This window comes from Lepidochelys kempii, chromosome 6 (genome assembly GCF_965140285.1).
Source record: "Lepidochelys kempii isolate rLepKem1 chromosome 6, rLepKem1.hap1, whole genome shotgun sequence".
NCBI classification, from domain to species: Eukaryota; Metazoa; Chordata; order Testudines; family Cheloniidae; genus Lepidochelys; species Lepidochelys kempii.
Window position 1 is genome coordinate 93271402 of NC_136385.1, and position 27889 is coordinate 93299290.

Consider the following 27889-nt stretch of genomic DNA (forward strand, 5'->3'; position numbering starts at 1 on the left):
TCAGTGCACGCCTCACCACCAGCTAACGTAGGACTCCAGAATTGCACTTTGTCACGGATCCACAGCATCGATGCTATGCCACCAGCTTTGGGACAGTTTCTAGGAGAAACCCCTTCAAGTGCTAGACCCACAGGGGTTTCACTCTTTCTGCAGAGTAGGCCACAAAGCCTCACCACCTCCTTCAACTGAACCTCTGAGGCTCCAGCACGCCTGCTTCACATTGTGAGCTCCGTTCAGTGAGTCCAGTTGAGCCAGACCCCTGGTAGAGACTTGTCCACTCTTTAGAATTAATGCACCTCATGAAGTATTTACAGTGACAGGCAGCGTTTTCAAAGGAGCCAGGTTTATTAGTCAACTGGACCACAGCATGCAAGTCTTTAGATTAGCATGGAGAAATGAAGGTTAAAGCATCATCCATTCTGGTTAGACCAGAGCTCCAGCCAAACTGCAGCAAACCCCATGTTCAGGCTCCGTCTCCCCTCCTTGGTCAGTTCCCAGGTGGGAGCCCAGACTCCTTCCAGTGGCCAACTCTTATCTGCCCACCTCACACCTTCCAGTCCTTTGTTCTTGAGCTAGGAGATTGTGCTCAGCTTCCTGGCTGAAAGCTAAGGAAATTCATCTGCCTCTAGGTTGTTGGTTGCTACTTGTCAATGTCCTGGTGACTGGATTTCCCATGGTCTTCTCAGATTCTCCATTGATATAGGGCAGCGGTTCTCAACTGGAGCTCCACAGCTGTGTGCTAAAGGCCGCCCAGCCTGGGCAGCAGGGTCCAGGTTCCCAGCTGCCTGGCCACCCAGCCCCACAGGGTCAGGTTCCAGGGTTGGGGCTGCCCACCCGGCCCCGTAGGGTCAGGGGTCCAGGGCTGCCAGCCAGCCCTGTGCCCCATTCCTGGTCCCACTCTGTGGAGGGGTCTTGGGTGGGAGGCACTGGGCATACGAGTCTGGGGCAGTTCAAGGGGGAGCATGCTGTGGTTCTCAACCTGCGGCCCAAGCAAGACACACTGTGGGCCGCATATGCAGCCCACAATGATAAACAGGTTGAGAATCACTGAGATAGGGTCAGCCTGGGCCTGTCCCTTTTAACGGCCCATCCTGGCTCAGACAGCTAGGCAACGTTCATACCTATGTCTCTTAGGGTGTGTCTGCACTTACGCTACCCCGGCGCACTATAGACACTATCTATGTCAACAGGAGGCATTCTGGCATCAGCACAATTAACCCACCTCCCTGAGAGGTGGCAGCTAGGCCCTAGTCTACACTACCTAATTCCTAGGGTAGACATAGCTACCGTCTCTCAGGGTGGGGACGGCTGTCCCATCGGTGTAGGTAGCATCTTCACGAAGCGGTGTAGGGCGCAGCGCTGTAAATGTAGACAAGCCCTAGGTCGACGAAGAATTCTTCCATCAATCTAGCGCTGTCTATGCTGGGGGTTAAGTTGGTATGGGTACATCTCTCAGGGGTGTGACTTTTTCACTCCCCTGACCAACGTAGCTACAGCAATGTCAGTTCCTAGTGTAGACCAACCCTTTGCCTGCTCTGAGAGCAAACAGTTCTTTCCCACCCACTAGGTAACAATGCAGCATATAGAGGAAACAGACCTACATAGGGGTCAGAAAAATATTCCCAAAAATTCCCACTTCATCATACACTTAATGTAGGGTTGTTACAGCCAGGGAGACTGGCATGTGGCCACTTGTTGGCTCCAACAGATAAATAACCACCATTTTTGTGTGGCATTCGCAAGGCTGTGTGCTCCCCAGCATCACTCGCTGTTAGACGTGCCCCTGCTGAGAACAGAAAAGATGTGAGATGCCAAGGTTGCCACCCTGGATAAGCTTCTCCTTTAAGGCAAAACTGCCCCACCAGTCACGTTTTTTGTGGCCCTAGGATACTCTGAGGCGCAGCTCATGTGCCCACTTCTCAAAAGATGGGGCAACCTCTCATGATCATGACACAGGGGGACAGTAAAGCACTAGGGAAGGAAGTAAATAGGAGCCACAAGGAGAGGCAGACACGCAACTTTATTTACGGAACAGAAAGTGAGGTCTGAGACCACAAAACTGGCAGGGAACCCCAGGGGAGTGTCACATTTTTAAGGGATGTAACAAAAACTTTCCCAATGTAAAGGCCAGGGAGAAGAGATTGTTCCAAGGGGCTCTGTGGGGCCAGCATCTTCAGCACTTGCTAGGAGGGAATTTCACCTCATTCTCTAACCAACCCAATGAGGGAGTGGATGAGCTCCTGGCAGAACTCCCAGCTTCCTTTTGGGTGAAGGGGCAGGTCTTGAGATGCAGGGCTTTGTGGGGATGTGGGGATACGCAATCTGCAGAAGTTTAGCTGAAAGCTTCTTTTCTGAATCAGAGACAAATAGGAAGGTTGGAGTTTTAAGAGGCAAGAAATTTTCCCTACCCATCACGCTCGTAGAGGCAGGGAGAACGCAGTCCAGTCTGCGGTTCCTGCATCTTCTCTTCTGACACGGCCATCATTGCCCCAGCCTTAGCAGCTGGTATGGCAAGGGAGCGGGTCACTTCTAACCTTAGGAGAGATCTTTTGTGGGTAATTGTCTTGTTCCTCTCACCTGAATGAGCCCTGATCCTGCACAAATCTGAAGTAGCCGCTGCTTTGCCTGGCTTTACTTCCCTCTGAACACTGAAGCCATGCCCACCTCATGGCCTAGCCAGTTACGGAGCATTGACTCCAGTTCATCAGGGTCTTGTCCCACTAGCCAGATAGTGGGGTTTGCCTTATATCAGCCTGGATGCCTCTCTGTCCCAGGAGCCACTGGCACTGACTGGCAGTATCAGACAAACCACACCAAGACGGGAAACAGAACTTGCTCTATTGGCACTGAGGCTGGCTCCATAGTTTCCTCTCTCAATGGCATGGCAATGGCAAATTGGGCTGCTTCTGAGGTGGGTAGACACCTCAATTCTTCCATCGGATTTGCTGAAAGAGAAGAACAACAGGACATGGCTAGTATTAGTGCTGATCGCAGCTCAGATCCCTCAGGAATATGCCCAGGGGGTATCTGCCCCACTGGACGGGAGAACACTCTCAGGGAATTCAGCCCACGCTCGAGTGACGTTGCAGCAAATGACATGGTGGGCGGGTTTATAAACTGATGTGCCTGGAAAGCTTTGAGGTTTAAGTCAATGAAAACAGTTGGATGTTCCCCTGCAGCATGGGGAATCCAAATCCAGCAGCTCTGGGCTAGCACCTGGGATCAGCAACAAAAAACAACTAAAGTCAGGAAGTGCAAACTGACCCGCTAGTGTCACTGCCCCAAGCTGAGTCAAATATAGGGAGCAGACAAGCAGCAATAAAGGCAAATGCTAAAGATCATCACCACAATATATGGATCCGCACAATCCCCTAGGAGGTGGGTCAGGATTACTTGCATGGTATAGATGGAGAAGCTAAGGCATGAAGGAAAGGGACAAGGCCATGCAGCAAGCCAGGATTCTGAGTCAGACATTCCTGACTTGCAGTCCCCTGTCAGACTATGACTCACTATAAGCTTTTAATACAATTGGGCCTAATAGGAGAAGTAAAACAGAACACCAACCCCAGAGGTAAAAAACCCTTTGATCTCAGGAGGCCCCAAAACAGTCACCTAACAGGTTGTGTCCAGTATAGACCATCAAAAAGGAGCCCAGCCCCACATTAAAGCACCACTTGTTATTGGTCGTCACATGCTAAGACTGTAAGCTCTCTGGGGCAGGGACTGTCTTTCACACCCATGACACTAGTCCTAGCACAATGCCTTGAGCCTCTTTTCGCTATCGCAAAAACAGAAATCAACTCTTTGGTGTGGGGACTCAGCACTGAGCAGTTGCTATTTCTCCCTTTCCCAGCACCAGCTCTTCTCCTCCAGAGACTCTGCACAGATCCCCCTTTCCTGTGTTTAACTGGAACCTCCACCTGGACTAGCATCTTCCCAGCAGGGAGAGAGATGAGGATGTGGGGACACAGGGCAGCAACCCCAATGCCACACACCAAAAACCCCACTCCTGTCTCTGATTAGTGTCTACAGGAGAGAGTACCATAGGGCTAGCTCTGGGTGTATGTGGGTGAGGAGTCATTTTTTACCAAGTTGCTGAGGATACTGTCTATCTTGTCCTCTTCCGCAGAGCCCCGCTCCACCTTACACCTGTATGCCATCAGCTGGTGCCGATCCTTCAGGTCTCTGTATGTCTAGTTAAACAGCAAAACCAGAGTTAAGGGAAGCAACCTTCTTTATTGGGCAGCACCCCGCTGTTCAGTTGAGGAATAACCCTCCAATCTCCCCAAAACCTTGGCCACATGCTGATTTCCGCAAAGACTCATCGCTATGCAGCAGGATCCATCACAGGCAGCCAGTCCTGGTGAAAAATCACAGATCTTATGGGATGCCCCAATGGAAGGTTGGGCCCTCACCTCAAACCTTTGGGAAAGGCCTCCTCCAGGAAGGAGAGGCTCAAGCAGTTGGTTCACCGACTTTTCACTCCTGATGACGGAAGCTCACGTCCTGCTGTAGAGCAAATTCCAAGCCTCAAGCCATTCCCAAGCTGACAACTGTCTCTGAATTGTGCCATTCAGCACAATTGCATCTCTACACCAGAGGAGCTCAGGTGGGAATAGCAGGGGGTGCTGCAGGCTGGGATTGTGAGGCCCCAGCAAAGCTCCTGGAGGTGGGGATAGAGTGAGTGTGAGCGGGGCTCACTTGGCTTTAGCTGGTTCTGGGAGAGGCCAGGGAACACAGGGAAAGTAAATCCAGAGGTAAATGAGATGGGCACATGACAACAAGGCAAGGGAGATGTGGGAGAGCCTGCCCCCAGCTAGGTGTGTCTGTGTGTAGGGGGGGATGTAGACCTCCCGCTTTGTACAGCAGGGACTCACATCAATAACAACATCATGGCACTTATATTTCATGGCAAGGTTCAACCTTGTCTCAACGTCTTCCACGAGGCGCACGTACTCCTGCAGCACCTGGATGGGAAGGCAGGAGGCATCAGCAGAGCTCACTTCCCCCTAGCCACCCCTTCTCCCCCAAAACACCCCTGCCCCAGTCAACTAGCCTCTTACAGAAGGTCACCACACAGTCTGGCCCCCTCTGCAAGCAGAAGATAGTGCATGGATGGGACAGCCTCACAGATGAGCCTGCTTAGGAGGCTCCAGAGGTAATGAACCTAGCCCCTCCGCAAGGGCCCTGCCAACCCATGGGGCAATTCCTACACTACCCCAACTCAAGGGAATCAGTTGAACACTTGCCCAAATGAAGCATCTAGAAACCTAATGTAGGAAAGAAGCCATTTGATGGCCTGGATCATTTAGAGGGGCTTTGCCATCCACGATCTGATCCCTCAGACACCTCAGAGTCTGCTGCTGTCCATCTCCCTTAGCTGAGGTAACTACCTTCCCTGTGAAGTAAGTGTGGCCTGGCACCAACAACTTCCACACAAAGCCAGTCTGCATGTACTGCTTTGACAGAGCCAATCCCAGCCTCCCCACGCTCTTATAGCACTATGACTTAGAACATAAGAAAGGCCATACTGGGTCAGACCAAAGGTCCATCAAGCCCAGTATCCTGTCCTCTGACAGTGGCCAATGGCAGGTGCCCCAAAGGGAATGAACAGACAGTTTATCATCAAGCGATCCATGCCCTGTCACCCAATCCCAGCTTCTGGCAAACAGCTGCATCTACCTCCCTTGGGTTCTCACCCCTATGATGTTCCTTCCAGGCACATGTACGTAACTAAGGGACTCAGCTGGCCCAAACAAAGAGGAACTTCACATGGGGAAGTCCTTCACCATCCACATCTATGGAAGCCAGGCAACAACCACATGGGGTCAATGCCCCTCTCTGGGCTGTAAGCAAATTCACTTGTTGGATCAGGAAGAAATAAACAGCCCCCCGCCCTCCGCCACACTGTAAGGTATAGGTAATGGCCACTGCTGGCAGCATGTTAGCAAGCTAGGTGACCTAGTGGTCTGAGTCAGTGCAACAGGACTGTAGACCGAATTGCCCAAAGGTCTGATCCAGTGTGGCAGAATAGCAGACTGGATGGTGTGTTCTGACAGGGCAGTTCCTTTGCTCACCTGCACGGGGGCACTGTTCCGCTGCAAGATCTCCACCACTCGATGGAAGCCAATGGGAGCTCTCTTCTTGGTGTAACCCAGCCAGTTCTGAAACCACAGCCCAAACTCAGCACTAATCTTTTTGAAAGGGACGTCCCATGCAAGATTCCCAGAGGGTGGAGAATTGAGGGACAGGGCTGTTAGTAGATTTCGGTGCGGGGCAGAAGAGCCACAGGGATTGCTCCTCCTCCTCCCTACCCTCTCCATAGCCTCCAGAGGGCAGTGGTAATCTGCCTCTGGCTGAGGATGCTGCTCTTTCCTGCCAGACCCTAGTTCCACAATCAGCAGCGTCCCATGTCTGGAGGCTGAGTTCACAACGCATGTGAATCCCCTGCAGCTGAGCCTCAAGGCAGCCTCCTTCTCTGGCTGAGCTGGTAGGAGCTGTACTAAGTCCATCTCTTCAGACAGGGGAACCTGCTCTCTGAGCAACTCAATCTGAACCCCACAGCATGGATGGGCCAGGCCCAGAGCTAACAAGTAATGCTTCTCCAAATAAACCCCAGAGCGGGCCAGACAAGTCACAGTGCTGGGATACTTCAGCCCAAAGCAGCTCAGGCCAGATAGGAGACAGCTCAGGCCAGACAGCTCACTGCCCTCTAACCAGATGGACATAGCCAGGAAACAGCAAGTGTTTGGACCCACCCCCCAGAAAGATTTTGCCACTCACCTTGGTGGTGAGCAGGGCATCCACATCATGCCAGGCTCGCAGCTTGGCGCGGGCAGCCAGGGCTGTCAGCACATACTGTTTGTCTGGGATCTGCAAGGCAGAGACACTGAATGCTGAGGATGAGAGCTCAGACTGGGGTGAGGGAGCAGGCAGCACCAACCACTCAGCAGGAACCAAGCCAGCTGCTGGGAGGGGAGGGATAGTGCGATCCAAGCCTGAGCCCGGCAGCACAGTAGTACATGTAGAGTCACACAAAGGAACTGCAACTCCTACTGAGGCAGGGTTAACACGGCTCAGGCCCCCAGCATGGCCCACCCCATTCCACACTTACTCCAGGGAGAGTGCCATGCTGCTGGAAGGTACGGAGGGGGCTCCCAATAGGGCTGGTGCTGCAGGCTGAGGCTGGCAATGGACTGGCAGTGAGAAGCGCCCGTTTTCCCCTTCCAAGCCATAAGAAACAAGATAGGACCACCCGTAGGCCGAGCACCAAAGCCAGTCCCTCACCCCAGTTAAGGGAACAGCCTCACAGAGCTTGGGGTTCAAATCCAGGGGCAAGGGTTCCTGTAACCTGGGATTCCAGCGGCTCCTCACACCCCAAGTTCCCCACAGAACTTCCCGCAGGCTCTTGCAGCCAAGCTTCCTCCCTTGTCCCCCAGGAGGGTCCAGCTTCCAGCCCAGCCCAAAGCAAAGGTCTCCACAGAGCTTGCCCCTTATCTAACAGCCAGATCTAATCCCACTCCTCTTCTGTCTGGGGAGAAACCCTTTCTCTGCCGAGCCAGCAACCCCTACTTCTGACAGGACTCAGCCTCTCAATTTCCTTCCTCCCAGGCACCCCAGCTCAGTTGCCTGCCTGTTCATTGATGCTGTCACAGAAACCCACCTCCCACCAAGAATGAGACACCCATCTGATTTCACTCCCTACCTTAAAGGTTTTCTTCAGGTTGGTTGGACTGCTGAATGTCCCCTGGAGAGAGAGAATAATGCTCAGCCTTTTCAGATCTTGGCTTCCCCCGCCCCTTACGGTATGTTTACACTGCAGAGGGGAGTGAGTCTCCCAGCCCAGGTAGGCAGACTCACGCTAGCAAGACTCAAGCTAGTGCACTAAAAACAGCAACATGGATGTTCCAGCTCAGGCTTTGAAGCCTAGGGGGTCAAGGCTTTGGAGCCCGAACTTCCACCCAAGCCAGAACATCCATACCGCTATTTTCAGTGGACTAGTTTGAGCCCAGCTAGAGTACGTCTGTCTACTCAGGTTGGGAGACTCACTCCCAGCTGCAATGTAGACCACCCTGACAGACCCAGAACTCCTGCTTGCCAGGGCTCCGTACATTACCAAGGCTGCTAATGCTAGATGGGGAAATGGAGGTTCCAAAGGAAGCAACTCTCCCATCTCCTCCTCTGCTATCTGGGGCTGGGTCTCCCATGCCTTTAGTCTAGGGCGCTCACACACACTTCAAAGACCATTGTCCCACATTTGGGCCTGAAAAGGTTAATAACCACGTTAACCCCTTGGACACTGGATCCAGCAGCTGCCTCTGAAACAGTGCAAGGTAGCTGCTTTCCCTGAGGTGCCAACTCTTCTGTGATGGCTGCCGTACCAGGCAAAATGCCCCTCTCCAATGCCGTCCCCACACTTCTTATGGCCCCCTGAAGTGCCAGAACTCCACAAAATGTGGGGACCATTCTAGAAGGAATGAGGAACTCTCTCTGAAGATTGTGTGAGGGGTGGGGGGGGGGGAGGATCTTTGTAGATGGAAGGGAATAGTTTCATCCTTTCTTTACCAGTGTGCCAACTTTATTAGCTGAGCGGTTGGCTGAGTGGCACTGGACTGGGACTCAGGAGATATGAGTTCTAGTTCTGGCTGCCCACTGGTCTGCTGGTGGACATTGTGAGAGTCACTGCACCTCTCCATACCTCATTTTTCCATCTGTAAAACAGGGGTAGTGACTCTAAACTCCCTTGATCTACGGATGGGAAGTGCGAGGAAGAGCTGGGCACTATCATTATTTAGTGACCCATACCAAGGATCTCGGCACAGAATTCCAGACCCCTGCCTACCCCGCTATTGCCCCCACCTCGGCCTCTGTGTAGTGGTAGAAGCAGGAGTAGAATAGCGTTGTCACCAGTGGCATGTTGAGGATCGAGGCCTTTCGTGGGTATTTCCGAAATATCTCAGACTGCCCAGAGGCCTCCAGATGTCGGTCGTTTGCCTAGAGAAGTAGGATGAGAGAGACTGCATGGAAACCAGGCCAGCCACACTTTGCTCATCCAGTTCACAGAGGATGAGGGTTGTCTGGTCCAGTTTCCATGGGACAGCCCTGATTTCAACAGGACCATCTGTGACATTGATAGACCAGGTGCCAGCTCTTGCCAAGGCTGTAGGTGTCAGCTGAGTGCTGACAAATTCATAGGTGGAAACCAGACCAGCTCACCTGTATGTTAGCATTGCTCAATATAGGTGTTCGATTTGTAAGGATGCGCTTAGTATTTAGACTCTATAAAATGCTTGTAAGTTGCTGCACGCATTAATCTTATTCATAACTTCTGAACTCCGTCCTATAAGGTAGTATGTAAGTTTTGCTTTATAACTGTAAAAATGTCTGCTCTGAACTTGTGAACCCAGGCAGCAGAACTGTTTCCCCCACCCATCAAGAAGGGCTATCAAAACTAAGTGTGCCACTGTGAAACATCACTATACAAAGACTGGGTTGATGGTCCTCTTACACCCATAGGGTGCTACATGCAAGAAAGCCCAACCCATCAACTTGAATTTTGGAAGAAGGAAATAAAAGACAGCTGACATGAAAATTCTTCAGACTCTCTGCTGTTTGGACTCTCACAGGGCTGGAGCTAGGAAACAAAAGCAGAGATCCCCAGGGTCAACCTGGGTTAATTGTAGAAGACATTCAGTGCTGACAGATTACTATATCTCTGTCACCTTTTGGAACCACAGACCAACTCATTTGTGTATATATGTTGCCTGCTTTAACCTGTAAATAACTTTCATTTCTTTTTTTTAGTTAATAAATCCTTAGTTAGTTTATTGTCAGATTGGCTACAAGCGTTGCCTTTTGTGTGAGATCTGACGTCAGTGACTAGTCTCTTGGGACTGGGAGCAATCTGAATCTTTTGTGATCTTTGATGTAAGGGACCATTTATCATTTCATGCAGCTTGCCTGGGTGGCAAGATAGACTGGAGTGTCCAAGGAGACTGTCTGTAACTCCATGTAAGACTGTTACAGTGCTGCAGGAGTTCACATTTGTTACTGGGTGAGTGAAATCTTGTTACAGAACATAAAACCAGTGTCTGCCCTGAGGCTGGGTTTCACGGTTGTGAGCCACCGGACAGTGTGACACTATCTTAATGTGCTGCACAGCTCTGAAGCAAATGCCCTGCATGTAACCATCAGCACATGATGATATCCGACTCTCAGTGGGACAGCATGGTGCAGTTGCCTATCAGCAAAGCTTGGATATGGAGTCACATTAGATCCAAGAGGTCACAAGCTAGTCAGCTACAGCATCTAGAAACTTCTTATTCCTCCCAGATAGGGAACCTTGGCATTAGAACAGGCCGGTCTGCGCCAGGGGCAGATGGAGAGCCCTGAGACACACTCCCTCTATGGCCAAAGGAGTGAGGCCCTTACCTCAATGATGATCTGTCTCTCCAGGAGCGTATAATGGTCTTGAACATGAACGGCATCTTCAGATGAAAATGGTAACCTGGCAGGCAGCAAAGAGATGAGGACAGCCACTATCAGCATCTCTTCCCAGCACACAAGGCCTGGAGGGGCTCTCTCTTCCCTATTTTACCTTACCTGTGTATTCCTGGGGGATGAACTCCCCATGTTCTTGCTCCCTATATTCATGAGGACTCAGAATGGCATCCCTCTTTGGCCTCACCCACCCAAATGCTCTGGGAGCGGCAGTGAGTTCTCAAGCTCTCAGCTTCCCAGATCACTGCCTGCTCTCTCTGATGGAGGCCATCTACAAAGAGAGCCCAATCAGAGGGGGAAATCTTCTGGACTTCAAGGAGCGGTAGGTGAGAGAAGGAAGCTCAGAACAGTGCTAGTGATACCCACCAGAGACTAAGATTTCACCTTGGCACCCCAGGTCTCATCCCCACCCATGGGGTAAGTGATCAGAAACTCCCCAAGGTGTCTCTGCCCTCTGGTCAGCAGAAGGTATTTTGGGGTACTGATCACCACCGGCTGTTCATAATCACTGTGTTGTTCCTCAAACCCCCGCTCAGTGATGAAAGAGAGACCACTGTCTCTTTAATCCTATGCATCACAAAACTCTACTGCAGGGGTAATCAATAGGAGGACCAAGGGCCAAAACCGGACCACCAGATGCTTTTGAATGACCCAAAAAAATTTATTTACTTTTTTTTATTATTTATTTTCTCTGGAGTCTGGACCTTGACTATACCTTGACCAAGAAATCTGGACCTTGACAAAAAGTAGACTACCATTCTTCTACTGGTTCCAGCAGGCTTATTCCACCCTCCAGGAGGCACTCACACCCCACCAGTCCCCCACCTTCCCTGCTCACCTGATGCAGCCTTTAAGAAATTCTCTTCGTTTCTCTGCTTCCTGGATGCTCAAGTGCTCCCGGTACCGAGAAAGCTGGAGGGGGCAGAAAGAAAACAGGAGTTGTTCAAAAGGGAATGGGCTCAGGAGATCTTGTCACCTTCCAACAAAACATGAACTGAAGCCCTGCCCACTGATTACACCATGCCTAAAGGCTAGCCACTCCCAGTCCCCAGGCTCTTGTCACAACAGCATCCTTTGTTGGAGGGTGGGATGTGCGAGGGGTCTCTGAGGGGTCTCCCCCACCTTGTAAAAGCTATACAGGAGAAGTTCCTGCCACGGCTGGGAATACTCACGGCAACCTCCTCGGTCCTGTCCAGGAACCTGCAAAGGGAAACAAAGCATTAGCCCTGCTCAGCACCCTCCACTCTGGGTCCAACCACAGGCAGTGTGCTAAGCCCAGCCTTGATGCTGGTTGGGGAGCCTCACCTGAGCAGGTCCAGGAGCAGCTTCTGCTCCCCTGTCTCTTTCAGGAAATGGATTAGATGGCGCAGGGCCACCTGTCGCACCTCCAGCTCTTGGAATAGGATTTCTAAGTGGGGATTAACAAACAGCATGTCAGCACTGAGGAGCCATGAGAAGGTGTGAGCTGGCCAGCGTGGGCTGTTTCAGTATGGATGGTGCTGCTAACTTCTGGAAGAAAACTAAAGGATTCTGCAAACCCCCCTCTCCAGAACTTAGTCCAACCTCTAGTGACCAGGAGTTAGGAAAGGAACCCAATTCCACCTGTTTAATGGCCGAGCACTCTGTGGTGCATGGTCATATCCCACACAGGTTCATTCTCATTCATCCCCACCCCAACCTCTGCCATCTCCTAACAGAGGTCCAGGTGCTCAGTGTCTCTCTGGGTCTTCACAGCCAGCACCAACCCTGTCCCATTATGCTCACTGGATCCAAGGTGCATCTCTCTCAAGGAGACACCTGGCTCAGTTAAGAAGCACCTAACAAGAGTGATCCCAGCCCTTTTCTCCCTTTAACTTGCAGCAGGTGAGAGAATCTGGCCACGCTCCCCTTAACTGAGAAACATAATCCTGCACAAACGCCACTGGCCCTAGACACTTCCCAGCCACATTTACCTCTCTTTAGCGTCCTCTTCAAGAATATTAGGATCTGTAAGCAGAAGAGACATCCCTCAGATGAGCAGATGAACCCCCACTAGCATCTGGATAGGCAGAGACATCAGGGGAGGCCCACTCATCCACAGACATCTCAGCTCCAGCCTTCAAGCAAGGCTTGATCAGTGTTTTGTATTGAGCAATGCTAGTGTCTTCCGTACTGCATAGGCCAAACACAGGCCTGGGGGAGCTTGTGAGCTGACACACACTGGTTTGGGGAGAAGGTCTGCTGGCTTTTCTATAGCTTAGATAAGAGAGGCTTCAATACTTAAACTATGGCATTTCCGTCATGTCCCTCCTGAAGGACCCTAAAGAGCTTTCCTAGCAGCATACATACAGGGACCACCTCACCCACCGCGCTGGAGTAGGAGGGATCACACCACCCAGCACATGGCTCATTTGCTGCACAATGCTCTAAGGCTAAGAGTCTGGGACAAACCTCTCCCCTTATGAGCAGCTCCCTGGAATATTCAGTGCAGTGTGCAGCAGATGGGACCTAAGCTTTCCACATCTCACCCCAAAGCCCTGAACACAGGCAGGGACAGGGAACCTGATCCATCGGGCACAGGAAGTGGAAAAGAAGCTGATTGCTGGGGATTCCAACCAGAGGTTCCAGAGAAGCACGTGATTTTCAACCAAAGACTGAGAACATGGAGTTTCCCAGACCTCAGACTTGGCCCTTTTTGGTAACACACAGATTTTAATTCAAAGCACCAGCAGCATTCAGGGGCTAAATAGCTGTGTAGATACACGGACCCCTTATGAAACCATCCTCGCCACCACCAACCCAACCCTAAACTGCAGAGGAGGACTCACAGCTGTAATGACATTCCCATCATGCACTGCGACAGCTTCATCCAGGAGCATCAGCTTCTCCTGCAGGGAACGGAACCTCTCCAGTGAGCAAATCTGGGACATCATTGGAGACAAGGAAACACTGCATCAGTCAGGTGCCTGGAATCCAACCAAGATACAGGGATCTAACCCTCTCTCTAATCTTGAATGATTCAGCAACATGAATCACTCCTCTTCAGAATATTTCTCATTCCTTCTGAGCCCAGGGCTGTGAGAGAGTCTCCCACTGAAGGGGTTTTGCAGGATCAGGCTCTCTAACTATACAGCCTGGGGGCAGCATGGTGCCTGCGCTGCTCCCCAAAACACCCTGCAAACCACCAGAACTCATCAGAGCAGAAGGGCCCTGGTATCTGGGTTCCTCTGAAGCTGATCAGCAGACTGGAACTGGAAGACTCTGCCTCTTCCTTGGCTCCCTTTAGCCCAGAGCTGATCTTCCCCCACCACTCCTTAGCCTTGGAGCTACCCTTTCCCTCAGTGGAGATGGAAGCAAAGCCCTTCACCAACTGCTAAGAAGGGAAAGTTACAACCTTAGCGAAGGGGTAGCAGCAGTCGGGTGGTTACTTCTGCACACATCACCTTCTCCTCCACAGGACTCATCTGCTCACCGCCAGCCCTGAGCAGCTGGGGCCAAGGTCCCAACTCCACTGCACCAAGGACGACTCCCATTTTCCCTGCTCCCTACCTCTGATTGCCACCAACTATGAAGAGAGCCAGAGCCCTGAAGTTGACCCCACGGGTCGTTTGTCATAACGCCAGCTCCAGAAGGGTCAGTGGCACTGCAGATGACCTCATGCCATGGGAGAAGCCTCCAGGGTCTAACAGAGACAAAGGCTCTAGCAGTGGCCCAGTGATTGCCACCTGTCACTATTCCGGACTCTAGCGGTATCTCAGTGCTTCCTTTCTGCTTTTGCTCCTTCTATTTGGCAAAGCCATAGGTGGGCACAGAGCATTGGACAGTTGTGCCCGCTATGGCCATGCAACCAATTAACGGAGCTGCCCAGTTCCCCTGCCCAGTCCCACAATACAGAGATGGAAGCACAAGGCAGCCTGAGAGCACCAATGTGACACTCTATATCTTGGGGGTGTGCCCTGTGACCCCCATATTCCTAATTTATATATAATTGTGATACTGCATATAAAGCATGCCATGTGAGGTATCAGGGGAAACATTACGATCTGCCAAAAGCCATTGTTCTATCTAAATATGTATACCTCAGGGCAGCGCCCTGTAACCCCCATACCTAAATATGTATGCCTTGGGGGAGTGTCCTGTAATCCCCATATTCCTCATTTATATATAATTGTGATATTGCATATAAAGTAAAAATATCATCAATGCGTATGAAATTATAAGAATTGTGTCGTATAGTTTTCACTAAAATATGCCATGTGTTTGAGAAGCTCCCAGATAATAGCTCTCCAGAGACAATGACAAGGGAGGTAACCAACACCCGGATGGGTGCTGAACAGACATCACCAGTCACTGTCTAGCAGAGGAGTTACAATTCAATGACTCACTCGCAGGAGACACACCAGAGTACTGCTTCACCTTGTGACTCAGTAATGCCCACCAGACATGCCTGGACTTGTGTTCTCCAAGCACATGGACAAAGGGTATAAAACAGAACACAGTGGCCCCCGGCTTGGCCTTTTCTCCTTTCCCCACCTATGCTGCAAGCAACAAGGACACTCAGAAGACTGAAGACTCCAACAGAGGAGACTGGCCCAGGTTTCAAGGGTGAAACCTGTGTACTATGAACTGCAAGATACAATGGGGTGAGAAAAACTCCTTAGTCTAGAAGTTGCCCAATAATAGGGTTGAGAGTTTAGATTGTGTGCTTGTATTTTATTTTATTTTGATAACTAACTCTGACCTTTTGCCTATCATTTATAATCTATCTTTTGTAGTCAATAAACTTGCTTTACTGTTTATCTTTACCAGTGAGTTTGCCTGAAGCATTTGGTGAATCTGCTTAGGTTTACAAAGGCTGGTGTATATCCACTTTCCATTGATGAAGTGGTGAATCAATTAATAAACTTGCAGTGCTCGTCTTGAGCAGTGCAAGACGGTATAGTCCTGACGTACAAGGCTGGGAGCTTGAGGGGATTGGCCTGGTGCCTTTCTCTGTGTGATTCATGAGTAGCTCTGGGAACATTCATGCAATCTAGCTGGGTGTAGGGTAGCACATGCAGTTGTGATGATAGTGCCTGGACGGGTTTTCTGCTCATCACTAGCAAAGCAGAGAGAGAGCCCAGGCTGGAGCGTTAAGGGGGCACAGCGGTCCCGTGGTCCCAGGCTGCACCTCAGGAATCCCGAAACAACCAAGGCTCCCCTCTTGCAAGCAAATGGAAAAGGAATGTCCTTACCTTGCCCCTCTGCATTCGTCTGACTGTATCCTTGGGACTCCAGTCGCTGCTGTAATCCTGCAACAGAAGACATAAGCTCATCAACTTCCCGAGATGCTGAGGGGCCAAGCTATCCCAGTGTTTGCTATGCAGCTCCTCCCACTCAAAGCTGGGACTGATGAAATAACCTGTCACACAGTTCACAGCAGCTAGAAGGGTTTCCCAGTAGGCTTTGCAACTAACGAGAGTAGTAGAGTTCTGATGTGACTGAACTGGCCTGGGGAAGGAGGTTCCAGAATCTTGTCACTTTCCTGGAACCTTTGTGGGAGGGGGAGGCAGGTTGATCTGGTCACTGGCTGGTACCACTGGTGCTAGCGCAATCCAAGAGACTCTGAAGTTCAGTCCCCAGAATGCCATCAGGCTACTATTTACGTGCAACCTTTTACTGCTGGTTGAAAGGGGCCAATCACACCTGCAGAGACAGAAGTCTCTTGTTTATCCACACGATAGCTACAGCCCAGGTACTGTGTGGGAAAGCTTGCTCTCGCACTACCCTGACACGCCTGACCCCTAACCTCATAGAGCTCCCTCAAAAACCCACAGCAGGGTTCAGTCTCAGTGGCCCATTAAGTCCTTAGCTCCTCTGCTGAAACTACCTAGGAGGGTGACAGCTGGAGTGGTTTTGGGGATGAGGACACATTCCCACAGAGCCTCATGTGGCAATGACTTTTGCTCAACCCCACCTACAGCAGACTGGATAGAGCCAGAGGCCGAAAGGAGAAAAGGGTGTCTATTTATTGCCTTGGACAAAGACTATCACTGCATCCACATGGGAGGTGCATCTTAGAATGGGCTTCCACCCCAGGAACCTTAAACCCCAAATGTTTCCCCCACACACAATTTGAGAGACTGTGAATTGGCAGGGAAGGATTCAGTTACATCTTCCCATTCCCATTCTACTCTCAGGCAGGCTTCTTCTGGTGAGCCTTCCCTGGCAGCACAGGGAACCCAAAGCCAACAGCCTCGGGCTAGTGCCTTGGGACGGGCAAAGGAAAGGGACTCAAATGAGGAGGTGAAAGGGACCAGGCTAGTGTCACTGCTCCATCCTGAATAAAAGGCAGGGAGTGAACAATGGGCAGCAGTGCGGAAAAGTACATGGGATTTTAAAATTCACTGATGTCTCATCAAATCATACAGGCCAGAGAAGGAAGTGCCTTTTAGGTTCCACCCCGCCCCTCCCTCTAAGATGCCAATGCAGGACTGGGCCCTGATGTATGGTTCTAGGGCCTTGCACAGTCTATGGTAAATGTTCCAAGAATCAGAGCTTCCACTGAGACAGCTCCTCCGCCTGATCCAGATCACTGTCCAGAAGTTGGTCCTGGAAGTCAGAAGAAACTATCCCTACCTTCATTTCATCCCATAGCTATTATTTCCCCCTTTATTATGCTAGATTATTCCTCCTCCACCTACTTAATGATCTCTGTGGGGGGCAGTGACAGAGAAGGAAAGGACACTTCCCATACAAAAAGAACAGGAGTACTTGTGGCCCCTCAGCGACTAACAAATTTATTTGAGCATAAGCTTTTGTGGGCTACAGCCCACTTCATCGGATGCATAGAATGGAACATATAGTAAGAAGATATATATACACACACATACAGAGAACATGAAAAGGTGGAAGTAGCCATACCAACTGTAAGAGGCTAATTAATTAAGATGAGCTATTATCAGCAGGAGAAAAAAACTTTTGTAGTGATAATCAGGATGGCCCATTTAGACAGTTGACAAGAAGGGATGAGGATACTTAACTTAGGGAAATAGATTCAATTTGTGTAATGACCCAGCCACTCCCAGTCTCTATTCAAACCCACGTTAATGGTATCTAGTTTGCATATTAATTCAAGCTTAGCAGTTTCTCGTTGGAGTCTGTTTTTGAAGCTTTTCTGTTGCAAAATTGCCACCTTTAAGTCTGTTACTGAGTGGCCAGAGAGATTGAAGTGTTCTCCTACCGGTTTTTGAATGTTATGATTCCAGATGTCAGATTTGTGTCCATTTATTCTTTTGCGTAGAGTCTGTCTGGTTTGGCCAATGTACATGGCAGAGGGGCACTGCTGGCACATGATGGCATATATAACATTGGTAGATGTGCAGGTGAACGAGCCCCTGATGCCGTGGCCAATGTGATTAGGTCCTATGATGGAGTCACTTGAATGGACAGAGTTGGCATTGGACTTTGTTGCAAGGATAGGTTCCTAGGTTAGTGGCTCTGTTGCGTGGTTTCTGGAGAGTATTTGCTTCAGGTTGGGGGGCTGTCTGTAAGCTAGACTGGTCTGTCTCCCAAGATCTGTGAGGGTGAGGGATTGTTTTTCAGGATAGGTTGTAGATCTTTGATGATGCGCTGGAGAGGTTTTAGTTGAGGGTTGAAGGTCACAGCTAGTGGCGTTCTATTATTTTCTTTGTTGGGCCTGTCTTGTAATAGGTAACTTCTGGGTACTCTTCTGGCTCTGTCAATCTGTTTCTTCACTTCAGCAGGTGGGTACTGTAATTGTAAGAACGCTTGACAGAAATCTTGTAGGTGTTTGTCTCTGTCTGAGGGGTTGGAGCAAATGTGGTTGTATTGTAGAGCTTGGCTGTAGACAATGCATCATGTGGTGTGTCCTGGATGGAAGCTGGAGGCATGGAGGTAAGTATAGCGGTCAGTAGGTTTCCGGTATAGGTTGGTGTTTATGTGACCATTGCTTATTAGCACATTAGTGTCCAGGAAATGGACCACTTGTGTGGATTGGTCTAGGCTGAGGTTGATGGTGGGATGGAAATTGTTGAAATCATGGTGGAATTCCTCAAGGGCTTCTTTTCCAGGGGTCCAGATGATGAAGATGTCATCAATGTAGTGCAAGTAGAGTAGGGCGTTAGGGGATGAGAGCTAAGGAAGCGTTGTTCTAAGTCAGCCATAAAAATGTTGGCATACTATGGGGCCATGCAGGTACCCATAGCAATACCGCTGACTTGAAGGTATATATTGTCCCCAAATGTGAAATAGTTATGGGTGAGGACAAAGTCACAAAGGTCAGCCATCAGGTTTGCCGTGGCATTATCGGGGATACTGTTCCTGATAGCTTGTAGTCCATCTTTGTGTGGAATGTTGGTGTAGAGGGCTTCTACAACCATACAGGCCAGGATGCTGTTTATCTCAGCAGCATCCCTTAAGGAAGGGTGTGTGTAAAGAAAAGCAGCATATTCAGGAGGAGAACAGCACCACCATGGGGCAGGGAGTTATTCCTGTGTGAGGTGTCCTTAGGCTCAGAGTAGCACTCTTGATTGGGAGTTAAAAGGTGGTCAGAAGGGCAGGCAAAGCGTGGGACCCTTACTGAATGGGGGAGGCAACATAGTGACAGATGATGTGGAAAAAGGTGAAGTACTCAATGCTTTTTTCGCCTCAGTCTTCACAAACAAGGTCAGCTCCTAGACTGCTGCACTGGACAACACAGTATGGGGAGGAGGTGAACAGCCCTCAGTGGTGAAAGAACAGGTTAAGGACTATTTAGAAAAGCTGGATGTGCACAAGTCCATGGGTCCAGATCTAATGCATCCAAGGGTGCTGAGGTAGTTGGCTGATGTGATTGCAGAGCCATTGGCCATTATCTTTGAAAATTCATGGCAACTGGGGGAGGTCCCAGACGATTGGAAAAAAGCAAATATAGTGCCCATATTTTAAAAAGGGAAGAAAGAGAACCTGGTCAGCCTCACTTCAGTACCTGGCAAAATCATGGAGCAGGTCCTCAAGGAATCCATTTTGAAGCACTTGAAGGAGAGGAAGGTGATCAGGAACAGTCAACATGGATTCACCAAGGGCAAGTCATGACTGACCAACCTGATTGCCTTCTATGATGAGATAACGGGTTCTGTGGATATGGGGAAAGCAGTGGATGTAATATATCTTGACTTTAGCAAAGCTTTTGATACGGTCTCCCACAGTATTCTTGCCAGCAAGTTAAAAAAGTATGGATTGGATGACTATAAGGTGGATAGAAAGCTGGCTAGATTGTCGGGCTCAACGGGTAGCGATCAATGGCTCAATGTCTAGTTGGTAGCCGATATCAAGCAGAATGCCCCAGGGGCTCGGTCCTGGGGATAGTTTTGTTCAACATCTTTATCAATGATCTGGATGATGAAATTAATTGCACCCTCAGCAAGTTCGCAGACGACACTAAGCCGTGGGGAGAGGTAGATAAGCTGGAGGGTAGGGATAGGGTCCAGAGTGACCTAGACAAATTGGAGGATTGGGCCAAAAGAAATCTGATGAGGTTCAACAAGGACATGTGCAGAGTCCTGCACTTAGAAAAGAAGAATCCCATGCACTGCTACAGGCTGGGGACCGACTGGCTAAGTGGCAGTTCTGCAGAAAAGGACCTGGGGATTACAGTGGACGAGAAGCTGGATATGAGTCAGCAGCGTGCCCTCGTTGCCAAGAAGTCCAACGGCATATTGGACTATATTAGTAGGAGCGCTGCCAGCAGATCGAGGGAAGTGATTATTCCCCTCTATTCGGCACTAGTGAGGCCACACCTGGACTACTGCGTCCAGTTTCGGTCCCCACACTACAGAAGGGATGTGGACAAATTGGAGAAAGTCCAGCGGAGGGCAATGAAAATTATTAGGGGGCTGGGCACATGACTTACGAGGTGAGGCTGAGTGAGTGAGGAGAGATTTGATAGCAGCCTTCAACTACCTGAAGGGGGGTTCTGAAGAGGATGGCGCTCTAGGCTGTTCTCGGTGGTGGCAGATGACAGAACAAGAAGCAATGGTCTTAAGTTGCAGTGGGGGAGGTCTAGGTTGGACATTAGGAAACACTATTTCACTAGGAGGGTGGTGAAGCACTGGAATGGGTTACCTAGGGAGGTGGTGGAATCTCCATCCTTAGAGGTTTTTAAGGCCCGGCTTGACAAAGCCTTGGCTGGGATGATTTCGTTGGGGATTCGTCCTGCTTTGAGCAGGGGATTGGACTAGATGACCCCCTGAGGTCTCTTCCAACCCTAATATTCTATGATTCTAGTTCCAGTCTCACAGCAGGAATAAAGCCATTGCCAATGCTGCGGCTGCACTGTTGGTGGGGAAGCGGCTTTCAGGCAAAGCATTAACAAATGTTCCCTTCTACCCATCTCTGCAGGGCTCCTCAGTAAGAAGAGGGAGAACTCCTGTGTCTCCACCAACATGCTCACTTTTAGTGGAAAAAGATGTGATGTCTGAGACTCTGCATGAGTTATTGCTGAAGGGACTCCTGCAGGCTGGAACTGGGACTGTACATCTCACCTTCACGCTCCCAGTTCCTAGATTGCCCTCTGCTAGCTAAAAGGGGGACTGGTCACTCACCCCTTCCACCCCATGTGACCTTTGCAGTTCATTGCTCTAACACCGGGATAGTGAATGTGAGTCACCCACCTTGTATTCCGCCTTTGGTCTGCGCAGCTCTGGAGCGTAGCTTTTAATGCCTGTGTCAGAGAGAGCTGTGAAGGGGAAGGCAACACACTGAGTAGCAGCGCATCTGAGATCCTGATTCACATCAACCTTCCTATATTTCCCCAGGTCTAAGCTTCCTCCCTAGCATAGGTTCTTTGTCAAAAGAACAGATTGAGCAGTAAACCCTGGGCCAGCCCCATGGACTGAGAGGAGCCCATATGTCCATGGACTGGGCACAGAACTGCAGTGAACCAGAATGTGAGAAAGTCTGGCTAGAGGCCCCTTCCAAACCACAGGAGGCTCTATACAGGCAGGTTATTTTCTATCAAAGAGGCAGCATATTAAGCGATTAGACTGTGGGAATGAGTCAGGAGATACTAGTCTATTTCTGACCCTTATACTGATTTGCTGGGGGACTTTGGGCAAGTCTGTGCCTCAGTTTCCTCATCTGTAACACGGGGAAGATATAGTGACCCAACTTTCCAAAGGGCTTTGAACTCAGTGTGAAAATCCCCTACATAAGTGTCAAGTGTTATCCCCCTTTCCCCCACCCTGCTTAGAAAGGAATAAAAACTGCTCTCTTACCATCTGAAAGGGACTGAAAACTCCCAAATTTGTTTCTTCCTAAAAGAATCAAACAGGCAACAGTGAGAGATTTTCAACTGGCTTTCCCCAGGCAGCACCTCTCACCGAAGGAACACAGAACTACACTCCAAGTGGGCATCCCAGACTAACTCTATTAGACAGGGCTAGCCTATTGGAAACAAATGGGGGAGGGTGAGAGGGGGGGCGTGTCGGCTCTCAGACCATTTCCTACTGGACATCTGTCCACATCACACAACAAAACTGGCACTAACTGACCCCTTGCTGCCAGAGGGGCCAGGGCTGAGAGGGTTATGGAGCTTGAACTCCTTACCCCTGGAGGGGTCCACTACAGATCACTGAGCCAGTCTGGGGGGTACAGTGTTGTGAGAAGAGGGAGAAGGCACTGGCATCTGTATCTACACTGTGACTATACAGAAGTCTTCAGTGTCCAGGGCTAAGATTTCAGCACCTTTCACCAGCACTAAATCAGTTAATGTATAAGAACGGGGGCAGTCAAAAAACATGACACATGGTTAGAGGACATTCAGAGGAAATTCAGCTTTAGAATCAGACTTGTTTCCAGGCTGGAGAGACAACAGCGCTGAGCCACATGGCTCTCCCTCAGCCAGCTGGACTATGTCTGGCAATGCCAAGGTGAAGTAACTAGCTCCATCCCCACATGCAACAGTAGAAGCCATCTCAGCTCCAGGAGAAGGGTATTTGCCTGCTGCCTCTGGGGCAGAAAGGACCAAGCGCAGCCCACCTGGGCCAAACACAGTCCCAAATAGCCTTTCATCTAAAGTACAGATGGGTGACTGCTGGAGACTACAGCTCCTAGCATGCCATGCTCCACCTTGGTCCAAGCAGCTTTGTTACTCCACAGTGCATAGCATGCTGGAAGATATAGTCTACATGGCCTGCCCCTCTATACTGAAAGAGACCTCAGCCAATCCCCCAGAGATGATGCATAACATGACCCCGCTTCTCCTCCTCCCCCGCGTCGCCTCTGCTCTCCCCACTTTATAAAAAGCAGAAAGGTCACGGACACCTGTCAAGTGGCTGATGCAGCCTGTGGCTGGGCAGAGATGGGGCACTTCCTGGTCTGGGATACGCACAAAGTAACTGGACTCCCCTCTGGCACTCTTGTGGGAAGGTCCATCTGCCCCAGCCAAGTAGGGACTTTACCTTTGAAGAAACTGCTGATGGAGTAAGAGGAGGCTTGCTTGGGGAAGGCTACATGGGAAGAAGAGCCCTTCTGTAGGCCTGAGTCTCTCCCTTCAGGAGCATTAGAGCTGCTGGAGGCTGTCTCCTTGATGGACCAGGAAATACCTATGAAGAGAGAACAATCCTTGTAACTCACCAAAAAAACATAAAACCAGTCTTTAATGAAAAATTCTAGAGTGGAAGACGCATGTTAACTCTTGTGTCCTCATCACTTTTCGTTTTGGAACATTCTGCACATTCTGCCTCTGTATTTACCTCCCTGTATCAACTGGATACAGTACTCAGCACATAGCTTCCTAAACTTGAACTTGTGTAGTGCTGAAGTTTAAACAGCTGCCCCGTTCCTCCTCAGAAATGGCTGCATTTCAGTGGTGTTGTATGGGTACAGCTTGTATAAATATTACAGATCACTTATGTGACACAGTACATTTAAACGGTGCTATATGAGGTGTGCCACATTCTCTGCTCCAAAGAGCTTACAATGGAAGATACAAAACTAGATACTGGATCCTTTGGTTTCTCTGGACTGGAGAAATGTAAGACATTCCCTTCCAGGCACTACAGCACTGAGATAACTTTGATGCCTGCAGACGACAGGCAGGTATTGTGACACACCCCAGATGGGGGCGATAACGTGCTCAGCTCTGCTCCCTGTTGCTCTAGGCACAGCAGGCAGCCTCTCTCCACACAGCTGTACCCTAGCCCCACCACACACACAAGCTTTTGAACAACTGGCATAGCAGAAGAAGAGTGAGCCAGACTGTGATAGTGGGTGGTTGGGTAAAGAGGCTGACTGGGAAGGTGAACAGGAGACACAAGCAAGAAGAGCAGCTGTGGTGCAAGACAAGAAGCGCTGGCTCCATGCAAAGGATTGCTGCAGCATGGTGGGAGCGCTGCAACCCTTTGATCTCTCAGGTAATAAGAACACGGTAGGGGGATCCATGCACAACATTTAAGTTCACTGGGTTGGTCCAAACCTGAGGACATGGCTATATCTAAGCTTCTTCTTAACAGGAAACTGCTCTGACACCACCCACCCTGTAGAGCTCCCACCCCTGCCCATAGCTTGACAGGGACTGAACTGTTACTATGGTGACCTTTAGGGTATATGGACCTAGCTTCCACACAACGCTGCCTCACATCATCCCTTTCTGTTCTCAGAAGAATGAAATCTCTTCTTTCCCAGGCATGTTGCTGGCCAGCCCTGCCAGCCCCCTTTATCTAAGATGCCACAGCACCTAGCATTGTAGGTTTGGGTAGTTTTTAAATTATTACACTTTATTATTACACTTCAATGGTCTGCGCAGTGCCACAAATGTGGCCTGGTGGATGGGGGAACACAGGGAACAGATTATAATAAAATTATCAATATTAACTAGGGTTGTGCATTTTAGTGGTCCAAAAAACTGGTCAATTGACCAATCAAATATTGGTCAAATAATGTCAAAAATGGCCAAATGTTTTAAAGCACTAATTTATTAGAACAGTAACAAAACAGTCAAACTTTATGGTCTTCAACAGGTTTAGCCTTAAATAGATAATTATGCCAAATTACAAAAAACAAGTTACTTAACTGAGTAATTTTAACTCAGAAAAATGCAAAAACACAATCCAATGAAATTCTAAGAAATGAAAGAATGGGACCATGACGCAATCAAAAAGGTAGGTTGCCACCCACATCAGGGCATTTTTGGTGGAAATTTGACCATAGTCAAATAATAGTCAACTGACATTATTTGATCAGTCAATTGACCGGCTTGCCATGCCTGATATTAACTATCCAAGGAGGAGACTCCCAGCATTAAGGAATCTGACAACCTCAAAATACTGTAGGATTATCCTCAGGACTCCAACGAGCAAGTTTTATCTGCACTTGGATCTCTGCTATTCCCTATAACAATCCAGGAGTCATGATCCTCAAAAGGATGTGGACAGCACCTGTCAGAGGGTCATAACCCAGCTCCCATTCAGTCTCCAACTGTCCACCTGAAATGGATTGGTTCAACTGCTTGCAACTGAAACTTGTACCTCAAGCACCACATCAGCCCATCAATCATGCTGAACCTTGTAGCATCTCTGACAAAGTCCTGCAGAAACTAGCATAAAAGATTCTGGGAGAAACAGGTTTCAAGTGTGGGAGAGCATAATAGGTTGTCAAACATACTTCCGGTGGTTCCTTCACCTAAGCTTAGTGGATGCCAGATATGGATAAAGTCTATGCTGGCCTGTGCTGGATATTGGGAGAGGGAGAGTGGAACTCCCTCCACTTGTATAAATGGAAAGAGTACACTGGTGACCTCATCTTATTCTCCTTCTAATGGGCTGAGGCAGATACAAGTTTACATGAAAGAATGGGAAGTGGGAGGATTAGACTCCAAGATCCCTGTATTCCTGGGGAAGGGATCTGACTTTGGAGTAAGAAAAGTAGCTGCACAGCTCAAGTCCAGACAGGAATGTTTTCATACGCTTTCCCTCCGCAACATAACTTTCAGATACCCCTGCACTTACTGCCCACTGGCTCTCCACTCCAGCTGAACTTTTCAAGGTCATCATCATCATCTACGATGTCTCGAAGGCTGTTCACTGCCCGCTTGGACTCCTTTAGCTGTGGACAAACACAAGGCTAGCATAAAGACCATCTCTGTTCCACTCAGGTAGCCTGAGGCTTTCCTGGACCCACTCCCGTCCAAACAAACTTTTTGCACATGCCTTCAGTGCTTTGCACATGCCTTTTCCAGCCCCCACACAGCTGAAAGACCAGTGGAAGATGTTCCACACTTCTGCACAAGGCAATTGGCCAACAATCAGCCCCTTTTCACCAGTATATGGAACTTGAGGACTATGAACATCTGAGCAGTTAGTTATAAATACCTCAAACTAGCAGGAGGTGCAGGTGGGGATCACTGGAAAGGTAATTTACCCTCAATTTATTATGAGGTCTCAGATTTGCCCTACAGGCCTGATGTCAAGAGACCTTAAGGATCTCCACACAGACAATCAAAAGATAAGACAAATATTCCTTGTTTTTTAATCTCTTATTTGCCCAGCAACACTAAGTCAGTAAGAAGAACTCATTAAAAGGTTAATTCTGAAATTTTCATTAATTTAGTGCCAAGCACACATGCCTGAAGCCCTCTGTTTATTCTCAGGGACTCAAGGGCGAGAGGGAATTCAGTGTCTCTGATCAAGTTTGAGGCATCTCTGCTAAAATGGCCATGAAGGGGACCAAATCTCCAACGAGTCTACTCGCACAACAACGGACAGAAATCTACTAGGAAATGAAATGAGGTACAACAACTCCCTCAATTATTTTTAAAAAGAAAAATATACTGTATTTTTTGGTGTTTTCTACTTATTTCCCCTCCCAGAAACATTACACAGATCCTCCAAGATTTACAGAGAAAGTGAGGAAGAAGGCAGGACCCAACATTTATGCCCTTCAGACTCCCTGTTCCTTCTCATGGGTCTAGCACAGCTTCTTTCAAGTGAGGGGTGAAGCGATTTAACTGTATGCACGGGAACCCTTAAACAGCTGGATTTCTCCATTCTCCCATTTTTTGGAAGAAAGAGGTGAGTCTCTAGGGAAGGGGTAGGCAACCTGCTGCACGCAAGCTGATTTTCAGTGGCACTCACACTGCCCGGGTCCTGGGGGCTCTGCATTTTAATTTAATTTTAAACGAAGCTTCTTAAACATTTTAAAAACCTTATTTGCTTTACATACAACAATAGTTTAGTTATATATTATAGACTTATAGAATCATAGAATATCAGGGTTGGAAGGGACCCCAGAAGGTCATCTAGTCCAACCCCCTGCTCGAAGCAGGACCAATTCCCAGTTAAATCATCCCAGCCAGGGCTTTGTCAAGCCTGACCTTAAAAACCTCTAAGGAAGGAGATTCCACCACCTCCCTAGGTAACGCATTCCAGTGTTTCACCACCCTCCTAGTGAAAAAGTTTTTCCTAATATCCAATCTAATATTATTATGTCTAATACCTTATAGAAAGAGACCTTCTAAAAACGTTAAAATGTATTACTGGCACGCAAAACCTTAAATTAGTGTGAATAAATGAAGACTCGGCACACCACTTCTGAAAGGCTGCCGACCCCTTCTCTAGGGTTTTATCAACCCATGCAACCTGAAGACTATACCTGGGAGAGCTCATCATCGTCATCATCAAATGTGAAGGCTTTACACTTGGAGCTGTGCCAGTACTCCTCCTCGTCAACTTTCATCCTGTTCATCTGGAAAAGCAGCCAAAGGGAAACACAGGTGCTAAGCGACAGGCAAATCTTTCCAGGCTGGATCAGAACCAGCACTTCAGGGCCTAGGCCCTCAAGGGAGGGCCCTTGGGTCACCACACTCGAGTGCTTTAAGGGACTGCAGCGCCTGACCAGGCAAAGAGGGGTGGACCCACAGGGCCGGCCAGAGGAGAAGGGAATGGTGGGAAACGAGGCTGTGGCAGATCGGATCAGCCCATGGCCCGGCAGCTCAATAACCCGCCTGGCACGAGGGGACCGGCTGCGCAGATGCCGAGGCCCGGGTCTGGCCGGGCTCTCTCGGCCCTGCTACGCCGGGGCAGCGGCACCAGCGAGCCCCCCAGCGCCGCCGCAGGGCGAGGCCCCGAGCTACTGCGTCGTGACTGGGAGCGCCAGGGCCAAGCAGGCCCCGCCCACCGGCACAGAGGGACGGGGCTCGGGGCAGGGGCCGCCGCTAGGACGAAGGGTGCTCACCGCCCCTCCAGCCAGCCGGACAGCGCCTCCTCCCGGGGCGGGGGTAGCTCCGCGCAAAGCACCATGGGATATGTAGTTTCCGCCTTCCCCTCTCATCCGCGCCGCCCTCTGCCTTGTTCCCGGGGCCTCCGTCCGCGGAGGTTTGGACTACGAGTCCCAAGAAGCCTCGCGAGGAACGGGGTGGGCGTTCACATCCCGC

General features: G+C 49.7%; 1 protein-coding gene across 5 annotated transcripts; it reads right to left on the reverse strand.

Annotated features, from left to right (window-relative positions):
- Positions 1 to 2001: 2001 nt before the first annotated feature.
- Positions 2002 to 27836, reverse strand: VIPAS39 (VPS33B interacting protein, apical-basolateral polarity regulator, spe-39 homolog). Of its 5 annotated transcripts, XR_012159508.2 has the most exons (21): positions 27691 to 27829; positions 27109 to 27201; positions 25467 to 25563; positions 22920 to 23063; positions 21735 to 21773; positions 21132 to 21196; positions 15714 to 15770; positions 13308 to 13400; positions 12453 to 12486; positions 11806 to 11908; positions 11673 to 11700; positions 11339 to 11412; positions 10432 to 10507; positions 8860 to 8994; positions 7706 to 7747; positions 6784 to 6873; positions 6078 to 6164; positions 4878 to 4967; positions 4089 to 4193; positions 2578 to 2945; positions 2002 to 2351 (listed from the first exon to the last, which is right to left on the reverse strand). XR_012159508.2 is itself a non-coding variant. In XM_073349299.2 (20 exons), exons 1-20 carry the CDS (start codon positions 27784 to 27786, stop codon positions 2925 to 2927), a joined length of 1569 nt encoding a protein of 522 aa, XP_073205400.2. In that variant the 5' UTR covers positions 27787 to 27829; the 3' UTR covers positions 2002 to 2924. The 5 variants fall into 5 exon arrangements, 3 of the variants coding, with proteins under 3 accessions (XP_073205400.2, XP_073205399.2, XP_073205398.2); XM_073349299.2 differs by having other exon boundaries at positions 2002 to 2945; XR_012159509.2 differs by lacking the exons at positions 2002 to 2351; positions 2578 to 2945 and adding an exon at positions 4416 to 4509 and having other exon boundaries at positions 4106 to 4193; positions 27691 to 27833.
- Between the last annotated feature and the right edge of the window lie 53 nt (positions 27837 to 27889).